This window comes from Onychostruthus taczanowskii, unplaced genomic scaffold (assembly GCF_017590055.1).
Source record: "Onychostruthus taczanowskii isolate IOZ18803 unplaced genomic scaffold, ASM1759005v1 scaffold18, whole genome shotgun sequence".
NCBI classification, from domain to species: Eukaryota; Metazoa; Chordata; class Aves; order Passeriformes; family Passeridae; genus Onychostruthus; species Onychostruthus taczanowskii.
Window position 1 is genome coordinate 12,401,934 of NW_024499017.1, and position 13,298 is coordinate 12,415,231.

The 13,298-nt window shown below is 42.6% G+C and overlaps 1 protein-coding gene across 1 annotated transcript in view; it reads left to right on the forward strand.

The window, feature by feature from the left end:
* LOC121334014 (BTG3 associated nuclear protein) overlaps positions 1 to 13,298 on the forward strand; it is a 60,629-nt gene that overhangs the window by 14,614 nt on the left and 32,717 nt on the right. The window contains exon 5 of the mRNA XM_041400872.1: positions 11,962 to 12,084. Within this exon, the coding sequence (XP_041256806.1) occupies positions 11,962 to 12,084 (123 nt within the window). The remainder of the gene's footprint in view (positions 1 to 11,961; positions 12,085 to 13,298) is intronic.

A 13,298-nucleotide genomic window follows, 5' to 3' on the forward strand; every position in this document is an offset into this window, starting at 1 on the left:
ATACTCTTTTCTCAATAATAATTCTTCAAGAACCTTCTTGAAATCTGGGCTGAATTTTTTTGTTGTTAATTTAGAGATCTTCAAGTTCTTGTGCACGAGCTGAACTTTTTGCTGTGGTTTGTGCACAAAAGGCTTCAGAAACCATTTCAGGAACCCACGGCCCCTTTGGGACCCTATTAATTCATGCTCAGTGAATGCTTTCCTCTGTAAATTGTACTGCTTTGAGTTTCTGAAGGAATTTGTCAGACCTGAGCTGCTTGGTTTGGTTTGGTTTGTTTTTAAATCTCTGCAACCATCAGAAACTGTCCTGGCTGTTGATAGTGCTTCATCTTTTGGTTTGGGTTACAGATTTTTGCTGACAGCTCCTCAGCCAGTCTGACCATCATTTAGATGGAAGTCTTGAAGAAAGCAGGAATCTCTGCCCCAAATATTTGTTGCTGTTGGTCTGAAGTTGCACATTATCAGAGGTGTGATGCCAGGAGAGCACTGAAGGCTTTTTGTTCTGGAGCAGACTGTGGCCTGTGGGACTTGAGAGAAAATAGGGCTGGATGTTGAATTTGGCACTGGGGACACTCCATTTGCACAGGGACAGAATGTTTTCCTGAATTCCCTGTCTTTCATCCATAAATCCCTTTATCACTTGTTGATTGTTTCCAATTAAAGGCTATTCCATTGTACCTTCTGTGTCCTTCCCTCTGCCCCATCTGTCACAGAAGGCAGAGCTTCCCATAGGTTTGGGATAGGAATTTGCAGATTGTCCACAGGAATGGGATTCTCCAGCCTCCTTCTCCTCCTCCTGCCACCAAACTCGTGCTGGGTTTGCTGCTGTAACAAAAAGTTGTGGTTATTAAAGGCTGTCAGGGAAGATGGTGCTGCACTGGCAGGAGAGCAGCTCTTGGGAAAAAAAATGGGAATGAATCCAGTAAATACCTTGGGATCCTGGCTGAGAGTTGGGCCTGTGGGAATCCATGAGCTGGGGGTGCTGGTGGGTGGGGGGCTGGCCTTGATTCTGCCCCTCAGGTGAGACCCCACCTGCAGAGCTGCCCCAGCACAGGAGGGACCTGGAGCTGCTGGACAGAGCCCAGAGGAGGCACCAGGATGAGCAGAGGATGGAGCAGAAAGGCTGGCAGAGCTGGGATTGTTCACCTGGAGAGGAGAGGAGAAGCTTTGGGGTGACCTCACTGTGGCCTTGCAGGACCTGAAAGAGCTGCAGGAAACATGGAGAAGGACACAAGCTGGAGGGACAGGACAAAGGGAATGGCTCCACTGCCAGAGGGCAGGGCTAGCTGGGATAGTGGGAAGGAATTATTCCCTGGGAGGATGGGAGGCCCTGGCACAGATTCCCAGAGGAGCTGTGGCTGCCCCTGTGCAGGCACAGAGTTTGGGTGATTGTGAGTGGGGCTGGCCCAGCCCCATCCCCGGTGGGTCCAGCTGTGGAAGCAGCTGAGCAGCACTGACAGCAACCATGGAGTGCCCAGGTGTGCTGAGCAACCACCCAGGGAGCAGAGGGCACCCAGGGGCAGGGCATGGACGTGGGGGGACAAAAGGCTGGGCTGAAGGACGGGAGGAGCAGATGCCAGAAGCTTTCTGAAGGGACAGGATGTTGCTCTCTAGGGGCAGGCACCTGAAGCCTTCTGGTGTTACTGTGTATGGGGGAATGCTTAAAGCCTTCTGAAATTGTGTGCTGTGCCATGTGCTGTGACACCCCTGGAAGTGCCCAAGGCCAGGCTGGAGGTGTTCAGCTGTAAATGGAGGAAATCCAGGGGTAAATGGAGCTCAGGTGTTTTCCTGGGCCTATGTTTTTATTGCTACAGGTGAAATACAGACCACAAGCATCTGTTTCTGTTCCATATGCATTTGTGGCTAATTGACAACAAGTACAGAGATAAAAACATTTATACTTTTGTCTTTAATGAGAGTGGGACAGTAGTAAATGGAACTGTAGATTAATTGCACTCAATTAATGAGCCAAAATCCATCCTGGTGTCCTTGAACAAAACTCGTTGGTGGGGGGGGGTTGAACACTGGCTAATTAATGTGGCTAATTAATCCTCAGATGCAATTTTGTACCAGATGGGATGTTTGAATGTGCTGTATTTTTGTAGGTGTGGATCATTGAAATGTTTGTTTTACCATTGAATTTAATCAGCAGAACAGTTTAATTGAATTTGGAGAACAAGACTTGTCCACCCACTTTGCACTGTGCCATTTGGCAAAGCCTTCCTTGGCTCCACATCCCCCAGATTCCAGAGCTGTGTTTCTGCTCATTGTTTCCTTGTTTACGAGTGGGTTTGGGGTCAAATAATGCAAAATTGAGAGTTGAAATGATCTGAAATGAGGTTGTAAAGCAGAGAATGTGGTGTGAAATGAATTGTAGGGTGACTGTTCTAGATTTAGTAAAAAGACTGTTGCTCCTGCATAAAACCTTTAGGAAAACAAACAAACCTAAAGAAATATAATCAAGGTATTGGTGTATAAACCCTAAAATAGCCAGAATTCTATTTTTAAAATTTATATATATCTATATATTTATTCTTTCTGTGAGTTACAAACCCCTTGGCCAACCTAATTACATTTTTATCAGGAGAATTTTTACTGATTATAATAAACTACCCCACTATGCTAATCCAGACTTTTAGAAGAAATAATAATTCCTCAGTCCTTATCAGTGAGCAGTGGCTGCTGAGTCTCTTCCCTGTGTTCACTGCAGTTGATATTATAACTCATTAGGAGATGTAAACCACTTTATATCCTTTTATTTCACTCAGTGATAAATAAATTAACATTGGGAACCTTCAGGATTTTTGCTGGTTTTAACTCAGTTTAAGAGCTAATTGTTCCTTCCTGGAATTGCTTCTGAAGACCCTGAATTTGCAGGAAGATTTTAATTGATTTATTTGGGAACAAAACATGGATTGAGGAGCAGAGGATCAGGCAGGGTGAAAGGTTTCTTTTCAAGGTGCAGGTCCATGAATCAGCCTGGAAAAACATTTCCCTGGAAGCTGATTCAGCCCTGGAGACAACTCAGCAGTGCCTGGGGCTGAGGGGGAGTCAGAGGGTCAGAAATTCGGGGTGAGCTCTCAGGGTTTGATTTGGAGGAGCTTTGGAGTTTGCAGGAATTCTGCAGCAATCCAGGTTTATTTCTCCTTGGCCTTTCTGGGGCCCCACCCAGCAGCAAATGTGCAAACAGTGAATTCTGGGAGGCCTGGACACGACCACAGCTGGACTTTTGTCCTTGTTTGGGATGGAGGAATGGGATGGAGGAATTCCCAACCTTTCCCTGGCTGTCAGCAGTCTCTGTCACGGGAGCAAACGTTTGTTTGGAATTCCATAAAAAATTGCAAACAATTTTTTTTTGAATGTTTGAGTTCTGGGGTCACAGCTGGGATTCTCCCAGGTGGAATTCAGGGGCTGTTTTCCTGAAGGATTGAGGAGGAAGGGGCTGCAGGAAAATGGCACAATTGTTTGGGGTCTGTTCTCACCACCTTCATTTTGGTTTGGGGAAAGAGAGTCAATATTGACAATGATGAAATCATCATTAACACTTCATGAATTAAAAAATCCTGCTAAGAATCACAAGATTTTTAAAGAGTACAGAAGTGGAAGCAAAATTTGGATATTTTTGAGTAAAATAATTTGGTAAAGTGACATTTCAGTTTAGGGGGTAAGAATTTGAATGGTTTTTCAGAATTTCATGAATTGGGCCACAAAACTGTTGCTTTTCCAGCCTTTTGAGTCCCCTGTTTTCAGTTCTGATAAAGAGATCAAGGGGTTTCCACACATCATTTGTGTATGAACACTCTGTTTTCAGGTTGAGTTTGTGAATTGTTTTGTGTGGTTTTGTACATGAAGGAAGTCAGTGTTTGTCACCTTGGTGTCAGCACTGAGCAGTGTTTCACCTGCAGGAATTGTGCCTTGGGATATGAGGTGAAAACCCCAAATTCCTTCTTGAGGTGTAGGAGCGAAGTTTGTCTGAAAATTACAGTTCTGTCCTGCATTCAAAAATTGAGTTTATAAACAGAACCAGTGAAATAAAGGCATTATTAGATTATCTGTCAGCTCCTCTTTCTTTATCCAGAGTTCTGTTGTTTCTTTGGCTATGGAATGAAAAAAAAAAAAAGCCTCCCAAAACTTGACATCTTTAGTTCCTTGGAAAACATGACAGTGCTTTCTAAAATCTCCTAATTTGTCGACAAAACTTGTCAGCCTCAACCTCTTGGGGTTTAATTTTATTTTTGCCTTCCTGGCCACGTGGATTTAATGGAGATTTCTGTGATCTGTTTGATTTATCAGTGACACGAGTTGATTATTGAAAATAAGGGCTGGGATTTTTATGAATCCCAAATTCCCCCAGGATAAGGAGAAAGTGGTATCTCGCATTAATCAGCTCCCACAGCAGAGTTCTTGTGGAATTTCACATTCCAGGAGTGTTGCACTCAGATATTGGGGAGCCCAGGAATTTGTTGATGAATTGGGAGGCAATGTCTGACTTGCAGCATTTCAGGGGAGAGGGAAAGGTCAGTTATGGACCGAAACCAACAATTTACCATCATCCTTTCAGCTGGGTTTTGCAGAGTTCAATAATTCCTGCATGGATGGGGCGGAATTAATTTATAAAACTTTTCAGACTGACCAAGATTTGAACTGTGGATTCCTTCTCCCCACTGCAGTTTTTCTAAAGTTAATGGTTTCTGATGAAATATAATTTCTGAGAGTCCAATAATTCAACTGAGAGCTGAGCAAGTAGCAGCTGATGATTTAGGGCTGAGGAAAGGATGGAAAAAGTGTGGTTTGGATCTTTTTAATTGCACTGGTGCTGTTTCAAATGTGCCTGTCAGGCTTAAACCACCAAAAGGAACTTTTACAAAGAGGTGGTTTTGAATTCTCAAAGAGAATTTACACTGAAAATCAGACTTTAGGTCGTAAAGCTCCTTCAGGTTTCAGACGTGTTACCATGTTTGATATTTTACTTTTTTGCTAGGAAATTGGACATTTTCCCTATTAACTCAGGATAAATGTGAAACCCTTTGGTTTGGGAGGTTTGCAGCATTGCTGTTCACTCTTAGCCACATGTGGATAAACAGTTTATTTATTGCCACTCAGCTGAAACACTTGCTTTGGGTCAGAGACCTCAGGGAATCCTTTTAGTTCCGTTTAGAATCAACATCCTTTCATTGTAAGGGTTTCTGGGAAGGGAAAAAAAGAGGAATAATGGGAATCAAACAGGATTTGGGTTTAGATACAGATTAGGGGGGCATTTCCCACTCTAATTACTGTCTAAGAACATTTAAAATCAATTATAACACATTAAAATGTGGGTTAAGCTTGCCAAATCCCATCGATGAGATGAATTCCAGGGAAAGCAGAACATTGAATTCCATGGCTCCATGAGCACAGCCAGGATTATTGTTATTAAACATACAACACGAAACATATTAATAATATTAATATTATTACTATATAATAACTATATAAATATATAAACATATTATTATTATTCCAGGAATAAATGAAAAGGTGCAGGAAGTGGAATTTGGTTCAGGCCAAACGCCTTTTTAGGGCTCATCTTTGTTTTCTGCCTAAACAATTAAAAAATTATTATATTTAATGAAAGTGGGCAGATTTTTACCTCATGGATGTTGGAAAATGGGATCATGTTTAGTGAAACTCTCAAAGTCTTTATCTGTTTGAAGCAGAGCATTGGGTTGTGAAAGCCTGTGTTACACACAATATGTTTAATTTATTGAGCAGACAATAAACAGAAGGGGGCAGAAAAGCCTTATTTATCCTTTTGGGTTCCAGCCTGGCAGAATTTAAATTTTTTGAATGGTACATTCACTGGGAATTTGAAAATTCAGTAATAAAGGCAGACCCTGGAAACTTTTCCTGTAGTTTGGGGAGTTAATTCTGCCAGTGCAAGAAAATGAAGAGGAGAGCAGGTGTTCAATTAGTGATTAAAGGGACAAGGTTTGGGAATGGCAGGGATTTTGGTGGTGTCCCAGGATAATTTGTGTACCACTTTAGAGCAGTTTAAAGCACCAGTTATTCTTTTTAAAAATCCAAAACCTAGCAGTCTTGCTTTTGGCAAATCATATAATAATTGAAATTTAGTCATTTAAAACACTCGAGTTTGAAAAAAGAAATAATTTATTTCTTTCAGCGGGTTTGGAGGGCTCCAGTTTTACTTGAAGCAGGATGGAAGGGAGCAGTAGAAGGATTCCCAAGGATGAGCCACCCTAAAAGGCTGGAATTGCTGATCCTGGAGGTCTTTTGCACCCTTTGTGGCTCCAGAACCTCTCCCAGATCTCGCTGAGGTTGGAGCCCCTGTTCCATCTGCTTTCCTTGGCAGCAGCTGCCACTTAAGTGCTGCATTTCCACCCCTAAAAACCCCTAAAAACCCTTGGAATGTCTTTCCAAACAGCATTTCCCCCCCTTTTTTAGGAACTGTACGTTTTTGCATATCTTGAGCTCCATCTCTTTGTTCCATGAGCAGGAAATCTGCTCCCAATAACTCCTGAAATTGTGTTTTTCATACCAAGGGAAGAGCAGGATTTCTTTAGGGTGCCCTCAGGGGATCTGGAAATTTAAGATTTAATCCCTAATTTCATTCCAAGCATCCTTGGAATGGCTGGAAAATGTCTGTGGTGGTGGCAAGGGCACAGAGCTGGCTGGGAACTTGGAAAAGCAGAATTACCTGGTGGGAATTATTTACAAACCCCCAGAAAGGACTCAGGGGTATTTACAGGAACCTGATATTGTATTTATTTGTTACCTCGTGATCAGTGAGGCTTCACTTCCTGTAATTAATATATTGAAATCTGATTTATACACTGCCTCTTCCACCCCCAAGATTTTAGTGCTTAAATCTAAATTTAATTTAGTGCTTAAATCAGACTTCTGCTGCTACCAGAATTTGTCAGAAAATCAGGAAAATCATCTCAAAGTAACTAATTGTGTAATGAAGGACTCCAAGTATTTCATCCTGACTCAAACTGTGTTTTCCAAACATCCAGAATTTCTATTTTAATCAATAATTTCACTTCTGGAACCTGCTGAGGATCAGGGCAGCTGCCTCATTTCCCACTGAGCACAATCTCCACGTGCTGCACTGCTGCTCCTTATCTGGCTCAGGAAGTTAAGGCTCAAAGAAGGGTAATAACTGTAAATTTCTTCCCAGACTGGCTGAAAACAAGATATCTCTGCTGTTGTATTTTTATGAGTACATTTATCTTCCAAAAGGGTGGTATTGACCTGCTGGTTATGGCATGACCCAGCCTTTTCTTGGCCATAATCAAAAGTAGAAGATTGATAATTAATGTAATTTCTGGCATTTTTCAATCCTGGTTATGTCACATGTTGCCTGGATGGGTTTTTCCCCAATTTTTTCCCCAATTTTTTCCCCTTTTCCTTTTTTTTTCTATTTTAAAAAGTTTTTTCTCATTTTTTTTATTTTAAATTTTTTTTCTATTTTTTTTCTTTTTCCCCCCCTATTTTTTGTGCTATTTTTGCTATTTTTTTAAAGTTTTCTTGGAGTTTTTTTTCTCCTTTCTTTTTGCTATTTTTCCTTGTTTTGTGTATTTCTTAGAGGCAAAACATTCCTTGTACCCTGTGTCACCACGCTTAATCTTTACGGTTTCAGCTGTGTTCAAAATGAGAGATTTTAAAATTTTGTTGTATGTTTTTTAAGCCAAGATCTAAAATAATTTGTGTCCCCATTGAGGTGGTGGAAAATCCCTAGAGGAACAAGCCTGGCTTGGGAACAGGAGGGTTTGAGTTGATGAACTCTTTGGAAATGGGTGTTGTCATTTTGGATTTGGTTCTCCAGGTGGGTTCAGCTTTTCTCAGAGCACAATAATCCCCAGGAGAGTTTAACAGCTTTAAAAAATGGATTAAAATTAATTAAAAAAAAAAATTAAATTAATCTTAAAGCTGGTAATTGATGTTTTCCTGCCTCCAGCCAGCCATAGGCTCCTCTGTAGCTAAAGATGGATTTTGTGACTTGGAAAATCTCTGATTTGTACTGAGTTGAGTTGAAAATTCTATGTTGACTGTGTTTAAATTGTTTGGATAAAGCATCATTTGCTTTATCTTTCATTATAAATTGCTCCTAGGCCTCTCAGCTCCAGGAGTTTTTCCAGCCCTGCCTGGTGGACTTTGGCTTGTCCTGTTCCTGGGGTCTCTGCTCTGGGGGATGTCCAGAATCCAAAGAGAATTTTTAATCCTCAGCTCTCTGAAAATGATGGACGCCACTGCTGCTTTTTTGGCAACTGCCTATGCCTGGACCATGAATTTGGGAATTTAAATTCGAATTGTTGAGGTGCCTGTGCACAGTGTGCTTGTTGACAGGTTTGTTCATTTGGGGGCATCAACCCAAAGCCATTTCAGGGATTCTGTGCCGGTTTGTGGCTTTGCTGCAGTGGGAGATCCTGGGTGGCTTTTCTCCCTCCTTTTTGGATAGGGAATCCTTAACTCTGTCAGCAGCAGGCAAAGGAAGCAGGTGGCCATCAGGAGGAAGGAGCACTGGGACATTATCTTCCTAAATAATGATGAAAAGATGTAAAAAGGGGCTGTTGTTAAGGATGAACACGAGTGTTAGTGAAAGATAAACTAGGGATAAAATAAGGAAACCGGCACATTGTACAACAATATTTGTTATATTTAGATTTTCTCCCTGCTAGGGATAATTGTGATATTCCTCCACACATTAACTGTACATTTAAATTTTAGTTTAAACTGGGAAATACCAGAGTTCAAGGGCTCTTTTCCAGCCTGGCTTTCCTTTAGGCTGGAGAGTTTTCCAGCAGGAATTCCAGCTCCTCTTCCCATTAATGCTTCTCCATGAGCTGCTCCATGGGAGTGAGGACAAAGGGAAGTACCTGCCTGAAAATCTCACTCCTAGTCATTTTCAGTTTTTTAGAGAAACATTTTTGATCCTCATGGAAAAGAGAAATGTCAAGTTCATTCCTTCTGCCTTGATTTTTCTTTCTCTCCAAATGGAAAGCTCAGCTGGGAAGAGGAGGAGAGGATGGTCCTGGCATTGCCAAAAGTTCTTTTCTGTCTCTGGCTGCACTCTGGGTGATTGACAGGTTATTGGCAATGGAACCCCAGCCTTTAAGATGAATGATCAGATCTGACTCGCACATTTTCCATACTGAAAATGACCTTTGGCAGCAATTTCCTTATGCAAAATATAGACTGGCCTTTTGTATTTAAAAAAAAAAAAAATAAAATCAGAGGCTGAATACGCAATCATTGGTTGGCATGTTTATTTTTTAGGAATATTTTCACCTGTAATTTGACAGCTTATTCAGTAAACTGCATTAAAAAATTCCCAAATATCTGCAGGTTGCATGCATTTAAATTTTTTTTAGAGAGTTGTGTCCAAGAAGAGGCAAATTGCTGCTCCAGTCTCTCCAAGTCCTAATGCTTGTGGGGAAAGGAATATGTGAGCACAAATGGAAAGTTCTGGGGCCTGTGCAGTCACTCTGGGTCTGTGGAACTCCCCCTGACCCCTGCAATATTTTCGTTCCATCTTCCCCCTGAGTACTGGCAGCACTCAAAATTGCTTCCATTGGGGTCTGAGGGAATATCCAAAGCTTTCCTCCTCCTCCTTCTCCTTTGTGTTCTCTGTGTTTTAGTGCAGAAGGAATGGCTAAAGCTGTTTCATCTTCAGAAGAGGTGGAGAGATTGAAGAAAGTAATTGGAACAATCCAAGGATGCACTTGGCTGTAATGAATTTTAATGGTGTTTTGTCAGCTTGGCCCAATATTTTGATTTTATGTAGAATTCCATTTTTTATTTTGTGTCTATTCATCAGATTTCTAAATAAATCTGAAAACAGGGACTGGAATATCTCACAGGGAAGCAAATGCTTTATCACCCTCCACAAGTCCCTGCCAGGAGGGTGCAGCCAGGTGGGAGCTGGGCTCTGCTCCCAGGGAGCAGGGACAGGATGAGAGGGAGCAGCCTCAAGCTGCTCCTGGGGAGGTCCAGATTGGACATCAGGAAGAATTTCAAGCAAGTCCATAAAAATGAACATTCTTAAAACAAAGCAACCCCCCAATTCCTTATTTTATGCCAATTTTTAGTGCTAAGGCTTTTATTTTTTTCTTCAGATACAAACTTAATAAGAGCAAAATGCTAAGGACTTTCTAAATGTAATTTTATTGCATTTATCTCTCCAGTTGAAATTAATTATTCAGAGTCTTCATTAAAAAGAAGCTTTGGTAAGTGACATTTTAAACAGGCCTTCAGAAGTGATTGCAAGGGAGATGCTGATAAAGAACAGTGTCTGAAAGGAAGTGTAAAATACTTGAACATTTTCAACTGGGATGTGAGAACTTGCAGGGCAGCTGTTTGGATAATTTGGGAAATGTAATGAGCACACACACGATGCTGCTGGCCTGGGAGCTGCCAGCACTGCCACATCTCCCTCTTTTATCAAGTGTTTGGGGTTTTTTTAAATGTTTGGTGCAGAGAAAAGAGATAGAAATTTTGTCTTTTTTTCCAAAATAAAAATGTCCGGATTTTCCCCCTTGACCAGGTGACCGGGAGTGCCCTAAATCCTGATTCTTCAGAGAATAACAGGAAAGCAACAGAAACCCCCATTTCTTTCTGAAATCTGATCTCCACATGCACACGAGGGGCTCTGGCAGAGCCTGCCCTTGCCTGGGATGAGCCAAAATCTCCAGAGCCTGCCCAGGGCTCCCTGGGTTCCCTGAGGAATCCCAGCTGTTGCCAGCAGCACATGCAGTCCCTGGCAGGGGGAGGCAGGGCATTGCAGCCTGGGGCTTTTGGAGCCAAAATCCAGGGTCAAGCATTTTGTTTGTGCCAAAATTGGGATCTATTCATCCTCGGCTCCACGACAGGGCCTTATCTTTCCTTGATGATGGATAATTTGGCACTTGAGGCTTACACAGACACGAGAATGTTCAAGTGTGTGCTCTGCTGCAGCTGCAGGAAACGCACTTGCTGTCACCAGATTGGCTTAATTTGTGTTTCAGCAATTAGCCAGGGGAAAATAAATGACCCCCAGTCATGTTTGGGATGTTGGAGCAGTGACAACAAGAGCGAGCTGTTTACTGTGGGGAGAGCAAAGGGGAGCTAAACCAACATTTCTCTCCCTCAGTTCTCCCTGGGCACAGCAGGAACACTTTAAGTCTCAAATCCACACCTGGGAATATTGAGGGTGGTGTGGCAGTAATGGGAATAATCCCTGCAAACAGATGAGGTGCCCATCTGCATGTGCAGACAGTTTGTTTCATATTTCCTTTTGCACTCCAGTGTAGGCTTAGCCTGTCTCAAGTTTTCCTTCTCCATTGTCATCAGGAGTGATAAGAAGCTTTTTCTGGTTTCTCACACATGAAATTATTTTGGTGTTTGGATTTAGGTTTTTTAATGTGTGAAATGCACACAAGAAGTAGTTTAGTCTTGTTTTTCTTCAGTTACAGTCTGGTCTTGTTTGTTCTGATGCTTCTTGTGCTGCTCATCTCCCCACCCTGGAGGACAACAGGGTCCTTTTAACAATGCTCATCATCCACTTTTGCAATAAATCCTTTCAAATTCTCTTTTCCCAGGAATTATCCTACTGAAACCGGTGCATTACCATGTAAATTGACCACAGTACCTCTGCAAACACTCCGATTCTCCCAGAAAGAATTTGGTGGAGCTGTGATTTACACACTTCCCCCTGTGTGTCCCGAATTGATGAATTCCTTATTGCTTCCCCAGGGGTCATGGACTTTTCTATAATTCCATAGGAGCCATCCATCCTCTGGAGCAATCAGAGTGCTGGAGGTGGTGCAGGTGTCAGCCTCGATGGATTGCCGGCATCAGCGGTGCCGGGAGAGGGACAAGGCCCAGACCTTCCCTGGGTTACTTAAACCAAAACCCTCTTCATGGATTATTTATGAGCTTTGCTCCTTTACATTCTCGTTCCCTCTGTGATTTTTTTTTTTGCAGTGTTGTCCCTCAGACCACGGTGATCCTCAACAACGACCGGCAGAACTCCATCGTGGCCAAGATGGTGGGGCAGGAGGAGCCGCTGAGCAGAGCAGCAGATTCCCTGGAGAACATCCTCAGCAAGTGAGTGCTGGAATTCCAGATTCCCTGGAATCCTCCCTCCTTCCCTCCCTGGGCAGGGCCAGTTTCAAAGGCCACAACTGGAAGGGAAAAACAAGGAATCCTTAAGGTAATAATGGGGGGAAAGATTGAACCTGGGCTTGGATAGATTCTCTTGCTTCCCTCTTGATGGGAGAGAGCATCCTGGAGGAGCTGGGATTATCTCTGTGTTAAGTTAAAAAAGGGTTTCCCGTAGCTGTGGATTTTTACACAGAGGCATAATCCCTTGGGAGCACGCCAAAATCCTGTATTTAACCAGCTGAAGGAGGAATGTGCAGTCCAAGGAAAACTTGGACTATCTAAAGTGCATTTTAAACAAGCAGACCTGGGGATTCTGGGTGGAAAATGGTTGTAATTAATATATTTTTATAAGTTACTTGGAGGTTTCTTTTGTTTTGTGCATGGGGCCTAGACTTTTCCATTGAGCAGATGTAGGAAGTTGATACCTAAGTTTTTTTTATTCCTTCTGCTACGTGTGACCCAAAGGGCACAGTCTTAACCTGCACAAGGGGAAATTTAGGTTGGATGTTAGGAGAAAGTATTTTACTGAAAGAGTGATAAAGTACTGGAATCATCTGCCTGAGGAGGTGGTGGAGTCACCATCCCTGGATGTGTTTAAAAAAGTCTGGATGTGGCTCTGGGTGCCATGGTTTAGTTGAGGGGGTGTTAGGGCATGGGTTGGTCTCTTCCAGCCTGGTCATTCTGTGTGATTTTTTTATTCTGCTGGATAGCTCCCAGTTCCACAGGAGCAGAGTGGTTTAAAGGAGCTGATTTTATCCAACACATTTATTTTGTGATTAGCACTTTTAATTCCCTCACAATATCATGCAGGCCCATGAGCTGAACTGAGTGATGCTGGAATTTGGATGTTCCATGCTCATGTTCTTTCTGAGGGGCTTTTCTCTGGAGGGTGATCTGTGTTGGCCCTCACAACAATGTGCAGGGCCATGAGCTGAACTTGGTAACTCTGGAATTTGGATATTCCATGTTCATGTTCCTTCTGAGGGGCTGTTCCTTTGTGGTGACCTGCATTAGCCCAAACAATGACGTGCAAGGCCACGAGCTGAACTGACACTGGAATTTGGGTATTCCATGCTCACATTTGTGCTGAGGGGCTGTTCCCTTGAACCCTCACAACAATATGCAGGGCCATGAGCTGGACTGACACTGGAATCTGG